Source organism: Mobula birostris, chromosome 6, assembly GCF_030028105.1.
Source record: "Mobula birostris isolate sMobBir1 chromosome 6, sMobBir1.hap1, whole genome shotgun sequence".
NCBI classification, from domain to species: Eukaryota; Metazoa; Chordata; class Chondrichthyes; order Myliobatiformes; family Myliobatidae; genus Mobula; species Mobula birostris.
Window position 1 is genome coordinate 35,906,008 of NC_092375.1, and position 22,592 is coordinate 35,928,599.

The 22,592-nt window shown below is 38.0% G+C and overlaps 1 protein-coding gene across 5 annotated transcripts in view; it reads left to right on the forward strand.

The window, feature by feature from the left end:
• LOC140198938 (uncharacterized) overlaps positions 1-22,592 on the forward strand; it is a 126,611-nt gene that overhangs the window by 76,224 nt on the left and 27,795 nt on the right. For all 5 annotated transcript variants that reach the window (XM_072260222.1, XM_072260221.1, XM_072260224.1 and 2 more), the window contains 6 exons: positions 7,781-7,941; positions 11,248-11,301; positions 11,796-11,945; positions 16,403-16,542; positions 18,716-18,784; positions 19,925-20,021. In XM_072260222.1, the coding sequence (XP_072116323.1) occupies positions 7,781-7,941; positions 11,248-11,301; positions 11,796-11,945; positions 16,403-16,542; positions 18,716-18,784; positions 19,925-20,021 (671 nt within the window). The remainder of the gene's footprint in view (positions 1-7,780; positions 7,942-11,247; positions 11,302-11,795; positions 11,946-16,402; positions 16,543-18,715; positions 18,785-19,924; positions 20,022-22,592) is intronic.

Sequence of the window (22,592 nt, forward strand, 5' to 3'; positions counted from 1 at the left end):
AAGCTCATTTTTATTCATGTTAGTAGGAAAGTGTTTGATATCAGATACTTACATTTTAGATTTAATGTTCCAAACACGATAGAGTAGTCAGAATTTTGAAGCACTCCAGATTTTCTGCTTTGTGTCGTGGACAATTTCATCATGATGCTCAGGTATGTCCTGTGCCACCAGTGGAACCAGCCCACCAAAGGTGTCCGTTAGAAAGTGTGGTCCTTGAAGTCCTTAGCATGAACACTATACTCCACCATTTATCATTATTACCGCACAATCTATCATTACGTGGGGCATAACTTGGAAGAAGCACAAAGGAAAGCAAGAGCACAGACTGTAACTCTTACATTATGTTGTTGGCTAAAAGGGTTGAATCCCGAAGTATGTAGCTGGCAGACTGAGTCTCTGCTCCTCTCTTATCATCTAAATCAAAATTTGGAAACTCCCTTGTCTAAGATTTCTTTCATAACAAGGAACAGTTTAAGAAGGTTACTAGCTTCTTTTCGAGGGAAATTAGGAATAGACATAAAATGCCTTGCTAGTGATAACTCATATTCCATACATAAATAAAGATAGGTGACTGAAAAATCAGTTACTGCATATATAGTCTAATCACCTTCATTTCTTGCTGATTTCTCATTGTTATAATTTGCCATAAAATAATTTATCATAGTTAGCCTATTTTTATAGTAATGAGTATTTAGGAAGGAAAAATTGAGCCACTTTGATTACCTTTATTTCCATGTGAAGGTTTCATTTAATTCTACAGCAGAGATTTATAATTTTATAGCAGAAATAATTCTTTTTTTGGCAGTAAAGCAAAATATTGCTTTTTCCTTTAACTGTAATGAGCTGTATTTATCATTAATTTTATTCAGATGTCTAATGTAAATGAAACAAATACTGTATATAAAAAAAGGTAAACTTTCATCTGTTTGAATTATTCAACCTCTCATTGCAGATATCGTCGTAATTTGATGTTATCTATTACAACCTGGTCACTTCCATGTAACAGACATATATAATGTAAACAATACCCCAAAACAATTGTGATCAGGTATATTCTGCTGCTTCATGTCTTCAGAAAACCAGGTTTATCCCTGACCTTAGCTGCTTTGTATGGAGTTTGGCAACCATAAAGGTTTACCTGGTTAGCCTGGTGAACTAGGATGCTACTGTCTGTCCTTAGCTCCTGGTAAATGTGATGAAAGCTGCTGCCTTCCCCTTTTATTTGGCTGCATAGTTCTCCACAGCATCATTGCTGCGAGAGAATCAATAAAAAGTGGAGCTTTGCACCAAATTCCCAGCATAGCTGTGCTGTGAATAACACATCTCCATGCTAGAATGATCTTTTTAACGCAAATTCCATAACACACTTATTCCTTAGGACATTTCCCAAGTGCCAGGATATAGTTGTGCTTCTATATTGCATGTTTGGCAGTTCTGTAATCCACTTTTGGGCATGCTAACATGTAGTAACTATTAAGGTTGTAGTCACAGGAAGACGAAGTCTGAAACTGCATTGTTGAAAATTCTGATGCGAGAACAAGCTTGCTTTAAGAATACTTGAATGTATTCTTAGGTTCTTTAGCACCTATTAATTCAACCTGGTGTTTTTGTAAATTTTCCATAGAAATGTTGAAAATTGTACTTTCTGAACATTTAAATTTTAGCAACTGAGAGATAAATGCTACATTTACAGTGAACTCTCCATTAAAGAAAAATTGCATTTCAAACAAGGGAATATAAATAATATTTCAAATTGATAGCTGCAGTATAAATGCTCCATTAGTTAGGGAACTCTTTTGAGATTCCATTTATGCTTAAAAAATTATTTCCAAGAATGTGGTTTCTGCCAAAAGAACAAGATACAAGTTCGCAATTTTTGTTTCAGTGTAGATTGTAATTATCTTACAGATAGTTATTAAATTTAATGGAACTAATGTAATTTCACTGAAGATAGCACCAACTCTTCAATTTTTTACCTCTGAGTGGGAAATGCTTAGTTTTTAATATTCAGCTTCTCAGTCATCATATAAATTACCGATATATGCTTGTGGAATTTGTTTCCATGTAACACACACAAAATGCTGGATCCTGATGAAGAATCTCAGCCTGAAATGTCGACTGCTTGTCCTCTCCATAGATGCTGCCTAACTTGCCAAGTTCCTCTAGACCAGGGGTCCTCAACTTGGGGTCCACAGACCCTTGGTTAATGGTTGAGGGTCCATGGCATAAATAAGCTTGGAAACCCCTGCTCTAGAATCTGTTACTCTGGATTTCCAGCATCTGCAGAATCTCTTAGGCTTATTGTTTCCATGTACTTGCCTAGGAGTATATTCCTGTAATGAGGAGAATTAAGCAAGTTATAGAATTGCTATCTCATTATTAATGTGATTGCATTAAATTACATTAAAATTGGCTGTAATTTTTCTTACATCTTACCAAACTGTATGTAAATTTTATTTCAAGAATCAGGAAAAAGCTAACCACCTGACACCTGAGAACTTTCATTAGATAGGAATAGCCACAACCAAGTTATTTTCTCAGTTATAGTTCAAATTTATTGCTTAGATCTCTTTATAGAAAAGATAGCCATGAATGAAGAACTTCCACTGAATCTACCTAAAACTATTTGCAAAATAGAATTCATACTTACTAAAAGTTTCTATTTTGTTGAATGCCTATGAGATGGCTTTTTAGAGCAGTTTGTCATTGAGCCTGCTAGGGGATCAGCTATACTGGCTTGGGTGTTATGTAATGAACTGGAGGCGATTAGGGACCTTAATGTAAGAGAACCCTTAGGAACCAGTGATCACGATATGATATGATGCCATTGCCATCACCCTTCACCTGGCCCTCATCCACCTGGACAAAAAAGACACGTACGTGGGAATGCTGTTTATAGACTTCAGTTCAGCATTCAACACAATCATTCCTCAGCACCTGAATGGAAAGCTGAAACTGCTGGGCCTGAACACCTCCCTCTGCAACTGGATCCTGGACTTCCTGACTGGGAGACCTCAATCAGTCTGGATCGGGAACAGCATCTCCAACACCATCACACTGAGCACGAGGGCCCCCCCAGGGCTGTGTGCTCAGTCCACTGCTGTTCACTCTGCTGACCCACGACTCTGCAGCAATACACAGCTCGAACCACATCATCAAGTTTGCCGATGACACGACCGTGGTGAATCTCATCAGCAAGAACGACGAGGCAGCATACAGAGAAGAGGTGCAGTGCCTAACGGACTGGAGCAGAGCCAACAACCTGTCTCTGAATGTGAACAAAACAAAAGAGATGGTTGTTGACTTCAGGAGAGCACAGGGCGACCACTCTCTGCTGAACATTGATGGCTCCTCCGTTGAGATCGTTAAGAGCACCAAATTTCTTGGTGTTCACCTGGCAGAGATCTCACCTGGTCCCTCAACACCACCTCCATAACCAAGAAAGCATAGCAGCATCTCTACTTTCTGCAAAGGCTGAGAAAAGTCCATCTCCCACATCCCATCCTCATCACATTCTACAGAGGATGTATCAAGAGCATCCTGAGCAGCTACATCACTGCCTGGTTTGGGAATTGCACTGTCTCGGATTGCAAGACCCTGCAGCGGATAGTGAGGTCAGCTGAGAAGATGAACGGGGTCTCTCTTCCTGCCATTACAAACATTTACACTACACACTGCACCCATAAAGCCAACAACATTGTGAAGGACCCCACGCACCCCTCTTACCAACTCTTCTCCCTCCTGCCATCTGGCAAAAGGTACCGAAGCATTCGAGCTCTCACGACCAGACTGTGCAACAGTTTCTTACCTCAAGCCATCAGACTCCTTAATACCCAGAGACTAGACTAACATCTACGTCATTTATTATTAGATTGTAATTTGTCCTGTACTGTGCGTATTGTCTTGCTTATTTATTGTACTGCCCTGCACTGTTTTGTGCACTTTGTCCTGTGTAGACCTGTAGTCTAGTGTAGTTTTTGTGTTGTCTTACGTAGTCTAGTGTAGCCTTCTGTTGTCTCACTTAGTCTAGTGTAGTTTTGTGTTGTTTCATGTAGCACCATGGTCCTGGAGGAACGTTGTTTCATTTTTACTGTGCACCGTACCAGCAGTTTATGGTCGAAATGACAATAAAAAGCGACTTGACTTGAACTTGAAATTTGATAGGGAGAAAGTGAAGTCTAACATAGCAGTATTTCAGTGGAGTAAGAGGAATTACAGTACAGTGGTATGAGAGAGAATTTGGCCACAGTAAATTGGAAGGAGCTGCTGGCAGGGAAGACAGCAGAACAGCAGTGGTGTGTGTTTCTGGGAAAAATAAGGAGGTGCAGGGCATGGGTATTCCAAAAGTGAAGAAATACTCAAATGGCAAAATAGTACAACCATGGATGACAAGGGTAGTCAAAGCTAATGTAAAAATAAAAGAGAGGACATACAACAAAGCACAAATTAGTGGGAAGATAGAGGACTGGGAAGTTTGTAAAAACCTACAGAAGGGAAAAGACGAAAGATTAGATTAGATTATGAGGACACGCAGTCCTCTTTTATCGTCATTTAGTAATGCATGCATTAAGAAATGATACAATGTTTTTCCAGAGTGATATCACAGAAACACATGACAAACCAACTTAAAAACTAACAAAAATCACATAATTATAACATATAGTTACAACAGTGCAAAGCAATACCATAATTTGATAAGAACAGACCATGGCACGGTAAAAGTCTCAAAGTGTCTGGAAAGTCCCATCATCTCACGCAGATGGTGAACATCCAGCGCCGTCAACTTGCCGATGCAGCATACTGGAAGCATCTGACCATAGTCCGACTCTGAGTCCATCCAAAATCTCAGAGCCTCCAACCAGCTCTCCGACACCAAGCACCGAGCACCATCTCTGCCGAGCACTTCGACCCCGGCCCTGGCAACAGGCAATAGGCAAAGCCGAGGATTTGGGGCCTTCCCCTCTGGAGATTCTTGATCGCACAGTAGCAGCGGCAGCGAAGCAGACATTTCAGAAGTTAGTCCAGGTGTTCCTCCATGCTTCTCACGGCTGTCTCCATGAAATCCGGATTGTGCACGGCCCCCTAGTTAACACACACTATATTCATTTGGAATGACCCGCGCCGCCATCTTCTCCTCCCTCCTATGACCAAACGTCCAAATGACCAAATATGAAAGCAAGATAGCAAATAATTTCAAAGTGGATGGTAAAAGCTTTTTCAAGTATGTAAAAATTAAAAGAGAGATGAGAGTGGATATAGGACTGCTAGAAAATGAGGCAGGAGAAGTAATGGGGGACACTGAGATGGCAGATGAACTAAATGAGTATTTTGCACCGGTCTTCACTGTGGAAGACACTAGCAGTGTGCCAGATGTAGTGTGTGAAGGAAGAGAAGTGGGTGCAGTTATTATTACTAGCAAGAAGGTGCTCAAAAAGCTGAAAGACCTGAAGGTACCAGACCAGATGAACTGCACCCTAGGGTTCTGAAAGAGGTAGCATTAGAGATTGTGGTGGCATTAGCAATGATCTTTCAAAAATCATTGGACTCTGGCATTGTGCCAGAGGACTGGAACATTGCAAATGTCACTCCACTCTTTAAGGAAGGAAGAAGGCAGCAGAAAGGAAATTATAGACCAGTTAGCCTGACCTCAGTGGTTGGGAAGATATTAGAGTCAATTGTTAAGTACGAAGTGATGGAGCACTTGGTGACACAGGACAAGATAGGACAAAGTCAGCATGGTTTCCTTAAGGGAAAATCCTGCCTGACAAACCTGTTGGAATTCTTTGATGACATTACAAGTAGAATAGATAAAGAGGACGCAGTGGATGTTGTATACTTGGACTTTCAGAAGGCCTTTGACAAGGTGTCACGTATAAGGCTGCTTACCAAGTTAAGAGCCCATGGCATTACAAGGAAGTTGCTGGCATGGTTAGAGCATTGGCTGATTGGAAGAAGGCAGCGAGTAGGAATAAAAGGATCCTTTTCTGGTTGGGTGCCAATGACAGTGGTGTTCTGTAGGGGTTGGTATTGGGACCACTTCTTTTTATGCCGTATATAAATAATTTAGATGATGAAATAGATAGCTTTGTTGCCAGGTTTGCAGATGATACGAAGATTGTTGGAGGGGCAGGTAGTGTTGAGGAAACAGGTAGGATGCAGAAGAACTTAGATTAGGAGAATGGACAAGAAAGTGGCAAATGAAATACAATGTTGGGAAATGCATGGTCATGCACTTTGGATGTAGAAATAAATGTGCGGACTATTTTCTAAATGGGGAGAAAATCCAAAATTCTGAGATGCAAAGGGACTTGGGAGTCCTTGTGCAGAACTCCCTGAAGGTTAGCTTGCAGGTTTAGCCAGTGATAAGGAAGGCAAATGCAATGCTAGCATTCATTTCAAAAGGTCTAGAATACAAGAACAGGGATGTGATGCTGAGGTTTTATAAGGCACTGATGAGGCCTCACCTTGAGTATTGTGAACAGTTTTGGCTCCTCATCTTAGGAGAGATGTGCTAGCATTGGAGAGGGTCCAGAGGAGGTTCACAAGGATGATTCCAAGAATGAAAGGATTATCGTATGAGGAATGTTTGATGGCTCTGGGTTTGTATTTGCTGGAATTTAGAAGGATGAGGGGTGAATCTCATTGAAACATTTCAAATGTTTAAAGGCCTAGGCAAAGTAGTTGGAAAGAATGTTTCCTATGGTGGGAGAGTCTAGGACAAGAGGGCGCAGCCTCAGGATAGAGTGATGTCCATGCAACACAGATACAGATTTCTTTAGCCAAAGGGTGGTGAATTTGTTGCCATGTGCAGCTGTGGAGGCCACATGTTGAGTGTATTTAAGACAGAGAATTGATAAGTTCTTTATTGGATGTGGTATCAAAGGTTACGGGGAGAAGGCCAGGAAATGGGGTTGAGGAGGAGAAAAAAAAGGATCAGCCATGATCGAATGGCAGAGCAGACTCAATGGGCCAAATGTCCTAATTCTGCTCCTATGTCTTATGGTCTATGTTCTAAAAGGCCACAAAAGGTCTCGAAAGCCTCAGCAGAGGAGAAGGTACCACAGTCTTATCCTTTTTAGCCTTTGGACGTAGTGATTGGAAATAACTGAAGGATGTAGGAATCTTTTAAATCTTGCATGAAGCTTTAGAATGTAACTATTCAGTTACTGGAATATGGTTTTAGTTTTATAATTTATTTTTTCAATTTATTTTTATTTCATATGTACAGCCCCACTTGCTCAGATAACACACATGCAAGCCAATCCTGGTGCATGAATTTTAGTTAAAATGGTAAAAGTTTTATTTGCACAAAATTAGTGCGTCCTTTTGAATTTGGAGTGTGTGGGCATACATGTGCTACAAATACAAAATTAAGACTTGTAAGTATATAATAGTTTCAGTTTTTATGACCCATAAACTTCAACGGATTTAGCATTAAAAAGCGGGTTAGAAGTGGGAAAATGTATGCAGCCTCATTCTTGAATTTAACTTAAAGAAAAAATATCTGTTCAACCAACTAATCATTGGTAATTGTTAGGAAAAGACAGTAACTTTAAACAAGCAAATTGAATTTTGAAAGTGAAAGTTCCTTGAGGAAAATAGTTGGCTGGGACAAATCTTATCCTTTTTTGGCCTTTGGACTTAGTGATTGGAAATATCTGAAGGGTGTAGTAATCTTTTAAATCTTGCACAAAGCTTTGGAATGTAACTACTCAATTTTTGGAATATAGTTTTAATATTTTAATTTAATTTTTCAATTTATTTTTCTTTTACTGTTCAGCTTTGAAATCTGAACAGAGCAATGTAACAACTGTGCCTGATCCTGAGAATAGTCAGAAGATCCCTGCACCTTGTCTTGTTCCTGCTGCTTCTCCAACTGAATCCTGTGACTCTAAGGATAGGAGTGAAGATGAATCTGAAACTGAGACTAGCCAGGAGAAGGTAAATAGTATATAAATGTTATCTACTATCAACAGAACCTACATTCTCATTTTAAAACTACTGTAGTTGCAAGTAGGTGAGTGGCTTATTTTTCACCAAAGTCTGCCACTTCCAATATATTTACAGTTAACTGATCAGCTGAAGAGTTGGGAAACGTGATGGCAAATTGAATTTAATCCAGTTAATTGCTAAATAATGCACTTTGGGAAGTCTTGTAAGGGTAGGGTATACACAGTAAATAGAAAAGTCTAGGAACAGTGATGAACAAAAGGTCCGTGGGGTACAAGTCCATTGATTACTGAAGTGGCTGCACAAGCAGATAGGGTAGCGAAGAAGATTATATGACTATTTGCATTTATGAGCTATGATGTAGAATTTAAAAGTAGGGTCGTCTGATTATAACTTTTAAACATTGGTTTGGTTACACCTGGAGTATTATGTTTAGTCACCACAGTATAGGAAGGGTAGGATGCACTGGGGAGGGTTCAGAGGAAGTTCACCTCTGAATTTCAGAATTACCAGAATTGAAGCAATTCATTCATAAAGGGACATTATAAGGGGGCAATATAAAATTATTAGGAGGATAGATAAAGTAGGTCATAACAGTCTTTTTCAATCGGTTGGGTTATCTAACATTAGAGGCCATAGGTATAAGTTGAAATGTAGGAAGTTCAGATGAATCTGAGGCAGAACTTTTTGATATAGGGTGGTGGACCTAAAATGGACTGCCTGAGGGAATGGAGGCAAGCATTCTTACCACATTTAAGAGGTACTTCTATCACTAAGGCATAGAAGGCTAAGGACTAAATGTGAGTAAATGAGATCAGTATAGATATGCACAATGATTGAAGTAGATATGGTGGGCCAAGGAGCTGTTTCTCATCTGACTGACTATGATTAAACATGGTAAGATCAATGTGGCTGAGACATTATGATGTATAAGATATTTTAATTATGATATACAGGATACTTTAATATTGGTGGGAGAAATTAGTATATGTTTTTAGTTTGTTCTAGTGTTGAAGGTTGTATATGGCTGTATAATTGTATATGGTTTCAGGTAGTACATGAAAATATTAAGCATTTTTTAATTTGTTGAACCGACTTGCTGAGGAGTTTTTATTATGAAATCAATGTTGTTGCAAAGGTGTAGCAGCCCTTCGGCTTCAACTACAATACTTCATTATTTTAGTAATGATAATTATCCCATGGTAAAATATCTCCAAGTTAGCATATTTTGTGACTTGAAGAGAAATTGCATAGGCTGCTGTTCTCTTTACATTTATACTCCTTCCTGGCTTTCTTTGTAGTAGATGTCCCCAGACTGTAGAATGCAATGGAAGTAAGGTTATCACATTATGTCCTGTTGATAATCCCTATGAACCACCATGCTTATGGTTGCATTGAAGGGAATAGAATATCTGTATTAGGAGTTTCAGCCAAGCAGACTGCCTTTTGTTTTAAAGGTGTTGGGCTTTTAAATTCTGTTGAACTAGCTGAAGTCCATGAATATTGTTGGATTTGTTATTCGATTATTGTCTTCAAAAATGTCGTCTCCTAAACATCAAATAGCTGATAAATCTTTTCATATCAATGGTGGTAGTATACGACTGATAGTATGCTTTAATGTATTAAGCTTACTCAATTGTACTTTTCTCCATTGCTATTGAAGCCCAATGTTATTAGATATAGTCAAGTAATTCTCTTGCTCCTCTTAACTAACCTAACTCTAACTTAGTGATTGATGTTAATCAAGTTTGATGGACAGTCCACATCAGGCAATCCTTTAAAATAAAAAGAAAGAAGCTTTTTAGTTGTTACGCTGTTGCATTCTATAGCTTCGGTAGTGGAAGTGAGTTACTGTGGCACAGGAGACCCTCAGACTAATATGCTTGGCACTGATGCGCTAATTATACTTAGCCTGCTTTGTTGGGCAGACTATATCATTTATCAGCCTGACATCAGACCTCTGAAACAGATATTTTATTCCAAGTTCTGTAACAGGAAGAGTTATCCAGTTGGCTGGAGGAAAAGATTCAATAAAGACTTTTTGAAAAATCAATATTCCCCCCCCCCCAGATTGTTGGGAATGTCTAGCCTATGACCACCAAAAGTAACAGGCAGGATAACACTGAGAACCTGATTCAAAGCACATTTATTATCAAAAGAATGTATAAATTATACACCTTGAAATGAACTTAGTCCGTTCATTGGGAGATGGTGAAAGGGTTGTACCATATCACAAAATACATACTCATACAACCCATCAAGCACCTTGTGCCTCCTTATGACATATACAGCAGCTTTCATGTTGAATTTGAGGGGAAACAAGTAATCCTCAATCTCAAGAGGGCTGCAAAAGAAAAAACAAGTGCCTGCCTCTTAGTAGGTTAACAAGTTGCTATTTAAATTCAACTTGATGAATAATTTTAGAATAAGAAAGTTACTATTTGTAAAAGTGTCAGTGAAAACAAATAGATTTTCATTGAAGGCAATTTTTTAGTTTACTGATAGACTTCATGAAAAATTATCTGAGAGACTTATCCAGTAGAATCCATGTATTGCCTCAAACACACTCCAATATAGTTGATTCTGAAATGGCTTAGTAAGTCATTCAGTTCAGGGGAAATTTGACATGACAATAATGCTAAAGATTCAGTGGCATGCACATCCTGAAAACCAATAAAAATAGGTACTTGTATCACCATTTCTCTACCAATATAATTTGAGCATTGTTTAGATTCCAAATTAATTTGTGTAAATATTCAAATCCAGTAAATATATATATTTTCCGGGTTCAAAATGGAATAGCAATGATGATAGAAAGATTACGTAACTGCATTTCATGGCCTTTTAATTAGCAGTTGTCTTGACACTTGCTTTTGAAATGAGGGATTCTGAACACATGTTTTGTACAAGGACTTCAGCACACCTCTGACGGGACCTCGTTTGTTTGCTGTCATGTTCATTGAGTAAAGCTAAACTGATTCTGAAATTTATCTGTTTGAATTTTCATGTGGATTATAAGGAAAACATGACACTGTTCTTAGAAGAGGCAATTCCATAATATTGTAATTAAAGTAACTGCAATATAAATAATTTATATGAGTGTTGTAACATTTCTAGAGTATGATTAGGTACTATTAAATTAAGTTTTGGCCCACTTCTTACTAAGTTCTTAGCTAAATGAACTACTAAGTGGACATTAGTAGACTATTAACTACTAAGTAAATTGTGTCTTTTGCGTTCAGTGACATAATTGAAAAATTTCTGCTGCTGTCACACATTGCTTCATTTTGTTTGCAGATTTCGAATGGAATGGTTAATGTTTGTATCAATACTGACGATGTGGATTTCAAGGTACCATAATTATTTATTATAATTACTTTATTGAATTCTTAACTTTTTTTTATTTTCTCTCCATAATAATAAACTTCCTAGTTATCATACATTTCCTTCAGCTCTGTGGTACAGGTTTTAGGTTTATTCTAGGTTGATATGATAAGATTTGTTCACTGTGGACCCTTCGTGAAATTAGTTCAGTGATTTCAACTTGATACAACTCGAATGAGTGCACCATTAAAGTGTCCATATTCTGTTACCCATGGTCAGAGAGCTTGGTGATGTGAGAAGCAGAAAATATTCACGCCACCAGTACACTGTTTTCCATTTATTTTGAAGATGAACTTATTTTGCCATGTAATATGCTGTGTAATCAAAAACAGATACTTAAAGTCAACCTGTTGATAATGTGATGCAGAGTATTAGCTGTATCATTTTTATGTACTTAGAATTGTCAAAAATGCTGAAATCTGAGACATATTTTGGTTAAAGTTCTATTTTCCTTTCTGTAGGAGACTTTCAAAATAATAGAAGCAGAGAGGACTGAATTGACTCGTTATATTGAAGATCTGCGTGACAGCTGCAAGCAAATAGAAAATGAAAGCTATCTTGAAATCAAAGGATGGAAACAAAGAATTCAAGAGAGAGAGAAAGGAAATGCAGTATGTCCCGAACACCCACCATTAATACAGAAATTATGAAGAAAGTACAATGGGTCTGACCACTACCTTTACTTTAACAGGGAAAAGGAAGGGATACTTGTGCAGTCTTTCAAATTTTGATATCATTATAGATATTTTAATCCAGATTACATTGGATACAACTTTGCTAAATAGTGTTTCTGAAATAAAAGAGGGATAAAAAAGTCCTGCCTTAACAGGTATGGTAGTTGTCATCAATAAAATCATTTCGAATTAGGAAATACTTTTTGAGTAAATATCCAATATTGACCACACTGAATGGTTTAAAATAATTCTCTAGAATGAGATTCTTGATATTTTTAATATTAAAACACAGGAATAGTTCAATAATTCCATTTAATATCAGAGAATGTGTACAATATACAACCTGAAATTTTTGTTCTACGCAGACTTCCATGAAAACAGAAGAGTGCCCCAAAGAATGAGTGACAGTAAAATCTATAGAACGCCAAAGCTCCCCTCCCACACACAAACAGCAGCGAAGCAGCAACTCTCCCCCCCAGTTATTTCAGCAAAAATGCATCAGCACTCTCGCCCACCAGGCAAACAATAACAAAGCCTCAAGAAAGACCATGATATGCAGTATAACAAAAAGTAATCGTTCACAAGACAATTCGACATACCACACTGTGTGTGTTTGTGTGTGTGTGTGTCTGTCTCTCTCTCTCTCTCTCTCTCTCTCTCTCTCTCTCTCTCTCTCTCTTTCTCTTTCTCTTTCTCTTTTCTCCCCCCCCTCCACCCCAAGGCACATGCTAAGATTTTGTGTCCTAATTTACTTCGGAGATACATTTCCTCAGTGAGTATAGAAATATCCTCTGTGAATGTTCCAGCTTCAAAGTATGCATACAGAGAAGGGATATTGAAACTGGAACCCTTGCTAAGCTTCGATCCATGGTACCTGCTGGGCTCTGAGCCTGTTGGTAAATGCCAACATCTCTGAATGTATTGATCATCAAATGCAGAAATTTCAAATGTACAGATATACTCACGGTGCCTAATCTCCGTTTCCTCCATGGCTGAACTCACTGTGCAATACCCTAACATATATACTGGGAAATTGTCACTAAGATCATTGGCCCAATTGATTTTAATTGACGCTGTAGAGTTGTGATTCAGGAAGCAAAAGGAAGGTAATTTCTTTTATGAATCGTTTCAATGCAGTTAGTTTATTTTTAATTATTCATAAGTGCTTTTAGATGTTTTAACTAGTTTTATGTGTTATTAAAAATGCAAAACAGAATTTTAAATGCTTTAATTATCCAGCTCAATTTTTATGCTTTTCATATCAAACAGATTTAACAATTAAATGATCTTCACTTTAATTACTGGCAAAGCTTGAGGAATAACTTTATGTTTAAAGCTGAGATCAACACATTTTTGGATGTTGAAAGAATAAGCCAGTCTGAAGTTAGAGCAAAAAATGGACAAGGCACAGGTCAATCATGATGTTACAGAATGGAAGAGCAGACTCAAGGCATTATGGTCTAATTTACTTCTTTGTGTTTATTTGACAGCTTGCATGGCCTAATGACTTTACAAAGCACGGCACAGTTAATTATTTTTGTAGTGCAGTTCATTTGTAATGCAATAGCAAATCTGAACATAAGCCCAGCAAGTAGCTGTGAGAGAAATGACAGAGATAAGGTGGTTTGTTACTACTAGTTGAAGGGGTATTTTGGCTGAGATACCAAGGAGAGAACCTTCTTGGCTTTTCTCATAGAAGACAGACAGGACATCAATTTAGTGAGCTGGTATTCATTTACAGTTAACTAGCAAGTTTGTGTAAAACCACCAGATGGGAGTAGACATGCTAGTCCGTTCAAGTCTTAACATGTCTACTCAGGCATACAACAAAGCAAGAATTAGTGGGAAGATAGCAGATTGGGAAATTTTTAAAAACCTACAGAGAGCAACAAAAAAAAATCATTAGAAGGGAAAAGAAATAGGAAAGCAAGCTAGCAAATGATATCAAAGTGGATAGTGAAAGTTTTTTCAAGTATGCTAAAAATAAAAGAGAAATGAGAGTGGATATAGGACCGCTAGAAAATGAGGCAGGAGAAATAATAACTGGGAACAAGGAGATGGCAGATGAACTAAATGAGCCGTTTGTGTCAGTCTTCACTGTGGAAGACACTAGTAGTATGCCTGATGATGTGTGTGAAGAAAGAGAAGTGGGTGCAGTTACTGTTGCAAGAGAGAAGGTGCTCAAAAAGACCTAAAGGTACGTAAGTCACCCAGACCAGCGGAACTGTACTCCAGGGTTCTGAAAAAGGTAGCATTAGAGATTGTGGCGGCATTAGAAATGATCTTGCAAAAATCATTGGACCCTAGCATAGTGCCAGAGAACTGGAAAACTGCAAATGTCATGCTACTCTTTAAGAAAGGAGAATGGCAGCAGAAAGGAAATTATAGACCAGTTAGCCTGACCTCAGTGGATGGGAAGATGTTAGAGTCATTTGTTAAGGACGAGTGATGGAGTATTTGATGACACAGAACAAGGTCAGCATGATTTCCTTGAGGGAAAATACTGCTTTATGAACCTGTTGGAATTCTTTGAGGAGATTACAAGTAGGATAGATAAAGAGGACTCAGTGGATGTTGTATATTTGGACTTTCAGAAGGCCTTTGACAGGGTGCCACACATGAGGCTGCTTACCAAGTTAAGAGCCCATGGTATTGCAGGAAAGTTACTAACATGGTTAGAGCATTGGCTGATTGGTAGGAGACAGCGAATGGGAGTAAAAGGATCCTTTTCTGGTTGGCTGCCAGTGACTAGTAGTGTTCCGCAGGGGTTGGTATTGGGACCAATTCTTTTTATGCTGTATAAAATGATTTGGATAATGGAATGGATGGCTTTGTTGCTAAGTTTGCAAATGATATGAAGGTTGTTGGAGGGGCAGATAGTGTTGAGGAAACAGGTAAGATGCAGAAGGACTTAGACAGATTAGGAGAATGGGCAAGAAACTGGCAAATGAAATACAATGTTGGAAAATGCATGGTCATGCACTTTGGTCGTGGAAATAAATGTGCGGACTATTTTCTAAATGGAGAAAATCCAGGAATCTGAGATGCAAAGGGACTTGGGAGTCCTTGCGCAGAACTCCCTGAAGGTTAACTTGCAGTTTAAGTCGGTGATGAGGAAGGCAAATGCCATGTTAGCACTCATTTCAAGAGGTCTAGAATACAAGAGCAGGGATGTGATGCTGAAGGCTTTATAAAGCACTGGTGAGGCCTCACGTTGAGTATTGTGAACAGTTTTGGGCTCCTCATCTTAGAAAAGATGTGCTGACATTGGAGAGGGTCCAGAAGAGGTTCACAAGGATGATTCCAGGAATGTAAGGGTTATCTTACGAGGAATGTTTGATGGCTCTGGGTCTGTACTCGCACTTGTGGGGGGTGGGGGGAATCTCATTGAAATCTTTCGAATGTTGGAAGTTCTAGACAGAGTAGATGTGGAAAGGATGTTTCCCATGGTGGGAGAGTCTAGGGCGAGAGGGCAAAGCCTCAGGATAGAGGGGCGCCCTTTCACAACAGAGATGCCGAGAAATTTCTTTAGCCAAAGGGTTGTGTACTTGTGGAATTTGTTGCCACATGCAGCTGTGGAGGCTAAGTCATTGGATGTATTTAAGGCAGAGATTGATAGGTTCTTAATTGGACATGGCATCAAAGGTTATGAGGAGAAGGCCGGGAACTGAAGTTGAGGAGGAGATTAAAAAAAAGGATCAACCATGATTGAATGGCAGAGCAAACTCGATGGGCTAGATGGCCTAATTCTGCTGCTATGTCTTATGGTTTAAGTCTTAGTACATAACTAGATGTGGGTGTATCTGACCTCTCTTGCATTATAAATGGACTTTCATCCTTTGATAGAAAGAAGGACTGTGTCCAGAACCTCCACCTCTATTGAAGCTGAGCTTCATTTTATAATTCAGACGCATAACTAATCTATTAGTGCTATATATTTTTTTTAATCATTTAAATTATAGGAATAAACACATTATCTTAAAATATAAACAATTTATCTATGAGTTCTTGATCTGCAAGTCAGGGATCCTTTCATATGAGTGGGCATTTGGAAACTACACAAGATCTGACTGGCATTGGATCATGGGTCCAAAACATAACCAGGTCTTACCTGGTACAATAGGAATTTGGGTGCAGCCTGCATGATTTGGCCCATTGAGTAACTTAAGGTTGAATATTTTGTTTCTCCCCCTCCATGTGTGGGAAGCAAGCCTGCTGTGCTGTTTGGTCATCTTGGGACCCTACAGCTCCTTGTGCTGCTTGTTGGTAGTTTAGTTAATTTTTTCTCCTCCATTTGCTATTTACTGTTAATGTAAATATCTTGCTCATTGTTACTGCAGCCCTACATGTATTTATTTAAAAGATAAATTGGGTTTTCTTTTCTCTTTCTGCAGGGCATCCAGCAAGAAGTTAATAGAGTCCACCATCAACTCCAGGAAGAATCTAACAGGATGGATCAGGAACAAGTAAATCATCAAGCACAATTACAGAAAGTCAAGGAATTATTTAGAGTTAAAAAAGCTCAATGTGAAAGGTACCCTAACTGTTTATATCCAGAATAACCATGCATCATTTTATAAAACACTTATGATTATTGCATTATGAGTGCTCTCCTAACTTTGACTCCCTCTTTCCCTCCCTGTCTCTGCACCCTCTGCTACCCCCAACATGCCCAATTTATACTGGGTTATGAATTCTTCTGTAGGCCTACAGCAGAAGCCTTTACGCTTCTACAGTGGAAAATATGCTGTCAGATCGCATGGTTTGAGCTACATTTATTTGTAATTCATAATTACACAGGAGCAGAAAGACTGCAGCTGTGATTTGATAAAGGATAATGGAATAATCTCATTTCCAAAACACAGAAGTTCCAACAACTGAAAAGGTAGAATAAGGAAAACAAATAGCAGTTACACTCTTTCCAAGAATTTCATTGAAACACTGAATCAAAGAAGTTGTGTTTTATTAATCAGCACTTCACAGACCAACATTGGATTAGTTATGATTGCTTTTTAATCGATGGTTTGCACATTAAATAGTTTTGTACAGATGTATTATATGTGAATTGAGATTTGTTTTGCTGTGGATAGTCCTCATGTGCCTGGGATTACACACTGACTGTGTGTTTGAAGCTAAATTGCATCTTTGCTTGATCTTGTTCAAGGTTCCAGAAAGTAGGAGAAACAGGTATCAATTTTGTGTTTTTTTCCTTGCCTATTTTAAATCATTCACAGTAGACTAAACCAGAACTTTTTTTTGTCACATTAGTTAAACATTAATCTAAGCATATTGCCAGTCTATCTGTATTCTTTATCTTGGTAATTAATTCAAAGTTTTATATCCTCCGTTATGCACCACACATATTGCATATCCCAGCTATTTCAGCACACAAGGTTTCCTGAGAAAACTAACTATAAGCACAGTATTGTCAAATCAGTTTGAGAAGTCACTGATGAACAGGATAGATTCCAAATGGAAGGTGTCAATTAAATTTATTGGTCCAAATTTTGTAGCAGGTGAGAAACAGCTAGTTCTTTCCAACAACCTCCAAAGAAATATTATACTTAACTCACACAAGTAACACAGAATTTGTGGAGAGAAGGTAACTCCAGACCTTGTGGCAAGATTGTGTGTGTTTACAAAGCATTCTATGTTACAAATGATATCAAATATGAGGGTGGTGGTAAAGCTGGCTGAGATAGAACCAGGTCAAGCCGTAACTCCTTAGTTAGCTGCAAAAGCTTACAACAACTATAAATGAATGCTTCTGACGTTCCAAAGCATTCAGAAGGTGCTTCAAGTCTGTTAGAAACAGTTTTCAAAACCTTTTGAAAGAACAGGGTATCTTAGCTCAACACTTACATGCTTTCACATGTTGCTGTATAATTTCCACAGAAATGACAGTGATCTTTCTTAGTTTCACTCAAATTTGTGTCATCAGTCTATCCATTATTATGTTTAAATTATGTAAACTGTTTCTGATATGAAAGTTGACATATAAATTGATGATGAAGATACAGATATCTAAAGTATACAATTATTTAAGCTATTAATACCAGAAAAAGTATATCACCAATTATTTTTCAAAAGAAAAAATATATCACAAATAATTATTCTCAAGAGTTGATACTGGCCACTAATACAATTATGAATCCTCAAGGACTGTGACTTCAAAAGTAGACCAATTTTTAACATTTTTGTTCATTCACTCATGGAATGAATGTCTTACTGGCTAAACCACCATTTATTGACACCTCCAGAATCAATTTCTTGATATGTTAGAGAGCAGCTAAGAGTTATTAATGGTCATACCAGGTAAAGATAGCTCATCTTATTCACTACAAGTTAATAATGAATCACATGGGTTTAATATATTTCATTCTGACATTGTAATTTTATGCTGATTGAAACTTATTTTAATAACTAGAAGCAAAAATGTTACAAAGTTTTCCAAAATTTCCGAGGGAGTTGACTATTTGCTGTCCTGCTCCAGAAACGGAGAAGGTTGTATGTTCAAAGATGCTCCTGAAAAAGCGTTGGGCATGTTATTGAAAGTAGAATTTAGCTAGTTACAAACTTTGTCAAATGGATTTCTGTCCATTTGGTATCCTAGATATAAATGTTCAATATTTCACTTTTGTTCAAATACTTCAGAATTCCCATGTTGTTTTCTTTAGGACTTCTTATATGATTTTTTTTTTGCCAAGGTATGTAAAATCAGTGAATGACAAGAATGAAGAACTGCTGAAACTAAAAAAAGAATTTGAAAATGAACAGTAAGTATTCTATAAGGCATTTTAGTTTTGAATATTTGACTACATTGAATTTAAGGGGGCAGGAATGAAAGTTTAGGCTCAGTCACGAATACAATCTATTTCCACCCCCCCCCCCCCCCACACACACACACACACACACACACACACAAACTATAAATAATAAAAAGATTGAAGACTTCATTTCTCAGAAGTGGAATCAAATATAAAATAAGAGCTTCGAACATTTTGCATTAAGAGCTGAGAAAGGGCAAAAGATCTTATTGCACTTAAGATAATAAGTTTCTTGAAACAGAGGGTCCCATCTTACACTTCATATTTTGTTGAGGACAGAAGGGAAAGAAGTTACAACATGGCTGGTGAGTAGCATGTCACTTTAAAAGGGTAAGTATCCATGCCTAATAATAATTATTATAATTATAATTTTGTTTACACATTCAGAGGAATACTTTAAACAAGAAAGTAACTCTCTGCTGGAATAGCATTTCTTTTAAAATGGTGGATCAGATTTTCTTATTTTGGTAGTGATTTCTGTATTCAAAGTTGTTTCCCACCAGTGTCTCAGTTCAGAGTTTTGCTTTCAGATGCACAAAATACAATGCCAGATGAGCTGGCAATTGTGCTGACAATTTCCCTGATTTCTGTTGAATTTACTCTTGTATTTCTGATCAGTGACAGATTATGATGGTCTGAAGTTAATAAATTTTAACCTCCATCGGAAGGTCTAAACTTCTCACACCTAATGTCATACAGATGTTAGTGGATAAATGTGATAGCGTGTGTTGATATAAATTAAGAAATAGCATGAGAAAAAGAATCATCACGTATCTGAAACGTCATTGTATTGTCTAAAACCTTCTAGTAGGGTGGATGCAGCTTCATATTTGTTTAATAGTACGTGTTAGGTCACAATTATGGATGAATCTTCATTTTGACTTCATACTAGACTGATTTTACTAAGAGCTTTTAAATAACAAGACAAGGAACCTTTTACATTGCGGTCCAGCAAATCTATTTAGTCTGTCATGTCCCTTGTGGCATTCACTTTTCAAGAGTGATATTTGAGTTACCTATTTTTATTTTGCAACAATCCACTTGCAGATTTATCAAGCAATGTCTTAAGTGCATTTGACATTTTCACAGGGAAAAATGGTGCTATGAACAGCAACAGCTGAATGAAGAGATTGCAAATGCACAACAGATTGAAACAGAGAATATAAAAAAAGCAATCAGTCAAGAGGTAAGAGGTCTCTGGTTAGGTTTCCACAGATTTATTGATGACTACTTAATTGATAGTTCATGTTTAATATTATTCTTTGGTTTAAGCCAATATGTCTGCAGAGAATTAGATGCTTATTTTGACTTGTATTGCAACTTTTAATTTTGTTTCTTGAAATTTAATTTAATTTTATAATTGTGGTTTTTGACTCAATGACCATTTGTTTCAAAATTTGTTGAGCGTAATGAAATAAATCATTTGCTTCATGAATAAATGTTTTTGCAACACTTCTTTTAAGTGTATTGCTTGTAACAAATTGTAACTGTTACTTTGCAAAAAAGAAAGAAGTGTCAAGTTTTTTTGTAGAAATGCTGCTTTATATGTGGAGGTGTAGCCAGAGAATTATTGGCTGTTGTGCTGTCATCAATCAGGTAGCTGAAACTTAGCAATTATTTTATTGTGTGAGATAACACCATCTGCTTTTAAAATGAAATCATCTTCATCTTGTATATATACTACATTTGGGTAGGAATCCATGATTGGCATTATGTCTTAAAATGCTGCAAAACAGAATGTCAGTTAACAAGATCTAAATCATTTGTTCTGAGAAGGTGCCATATGCTAAAACCATTTTTAGTAGTTGAACAGCTTTCCATGATTAATCAAGCTAAAGTAAGGATTCCCTTGTTATATTCTCCATAACAATTTGATATTCTTCACATAGATGAGCATTTGGATTATAATTTATAATGTTTGGTATCTGTTTCCTTTAAAAACGTGGTTCATGTCTTATAACATACAAATTGCAGGACATAGTCAAAAGGTCATAGAAAAGTACTGCACAGAAATAGGCCCTTTGGCACATCTAGTCTGTGCCAAGTTGTTTAAATTGCCTGACCTTGGCCATAGTCTCCCATACCCCTGCCTTCCATGTACCTATCCATACCTCTATTAAATGTTGAAATCAAGCTCACATGCCCCATTTGCACTGGCAGCTTGTTCCACTCTCTCATTCTGAGTGAACAAGATCCCCCTCATGTTTCCCTTAAACTTGTCACCTTTCACCCTTAACCCATGATCTCTTGTAGTCCCACCCTATCTCAGTGGTAAAAAGCCTGCTTGCCTTTACCTATCTATACCCCTTATAACTATGTATACCTCTATCAAATCTCTCTTAAATCTTCTACATTCCAGGAATAAAGTCCGAACCTATTCATTCTTTGCTTATAACTCAGGTCCTCCAGCCTCAGCAACATCCTTGTAAATTTTCTCAGTACACTTTCAATCTTATTTACATCTTTTCTGTAAAGGGGACCAAAACTGCACACAATACTCCAAATTAGGCACAATGTCTTATACAACTTCAGCATAACACCCTATCTCATATACGCAATACTTCGATTTGTGAAGGCTGATTTTTCAAAAGCTTTCTTGATGATCTTAACTACCTGTACCGCATTTTCAATGAATTGTAGACCTGTATTCCTGGATCCCTTTGCTCTACCACACTTCTCAGTTCCCTGCCATTCACTGTGTAGGAGCCACCCTGGTTGGTCATACTTAGTGTGTTCATCACATTTTAAGCGGCTACCTTGTGAATAAAAATGCAACTGAGAAATTTCATAAAGTGAGCTAATGAAGCAAATTGAAAATTTGTCTGTAAATGCACAGGGTTATTTTAACGCAGTCTGTTGGGTTTGTGTTTGTGGGAAACTTACAATTTTCAGATTCTCGAATATTAACATAGCCTGCCCAAAGGTTGTCCACTAAGGATCATCCGGGAGGCAGAGCAATTGATAGATAAGACTTTTGAGCAGGTGGTTACACCCAGAGTGCAGAATTCAGGGAGTAGATGGGTGAAGACCGAGAGAGGTAAAGGGAGAAAGAAGTCAGTGCAGGGTCCCCCTGTGGACATTCCCCTCAGCAAAGTATCCCTTTGGAAACTGATGAGGAGGATGACCTACCTGAGCAAGGCAGCAGCAGCCAGACCAATAGTACAGTGGTTGGCTCTGAGCCTCAGAAGGGTAGGGTGAAGTCAGGCAGAGCTATAGTCATAGGGAATTCGATAGTTAGGGGGACAGATAGGAGATTCTGCAGCAGCAAAAGAGACACCAGGATAGTGTATTGCCTCCCGCCCAGGTGCTAGGGTTCAGGATATCTCTGGGTGATTGCAGGATATTCTTGAAGGCAAGGGTGAGCAGCCAGAGGTCCTGGTACACATTGATACCAATGACATAGGCAGGAGAGGGGTAGACTGCTGCCAGGATAATCAAGGACACAACCCACCCAGCCAACTTTTCGCCCCTCTTCCCTCCGGGTGAAGGCTCAGGAGCTTGAAGACTTGTCCGGCCAGGTTTGGGAACAGCTTCTTTCCAACTGTGATAAGACTGCTGAATGGATCCTGACCCGGATCTGGGCCGTACCTTCCAAATATCCAGACCTGCCTCTTGGTTTTTTTGCACTACCTTACTTTCCCTTTTCTATTTTCTATTTATGATTTACAATTTAAATTTTTACTATTTACTATCGATTTGTACTCCAGGGAGTGCAAAGCGCAGAATCAAATATCGCTGTGATGATTGTACGCTCTAG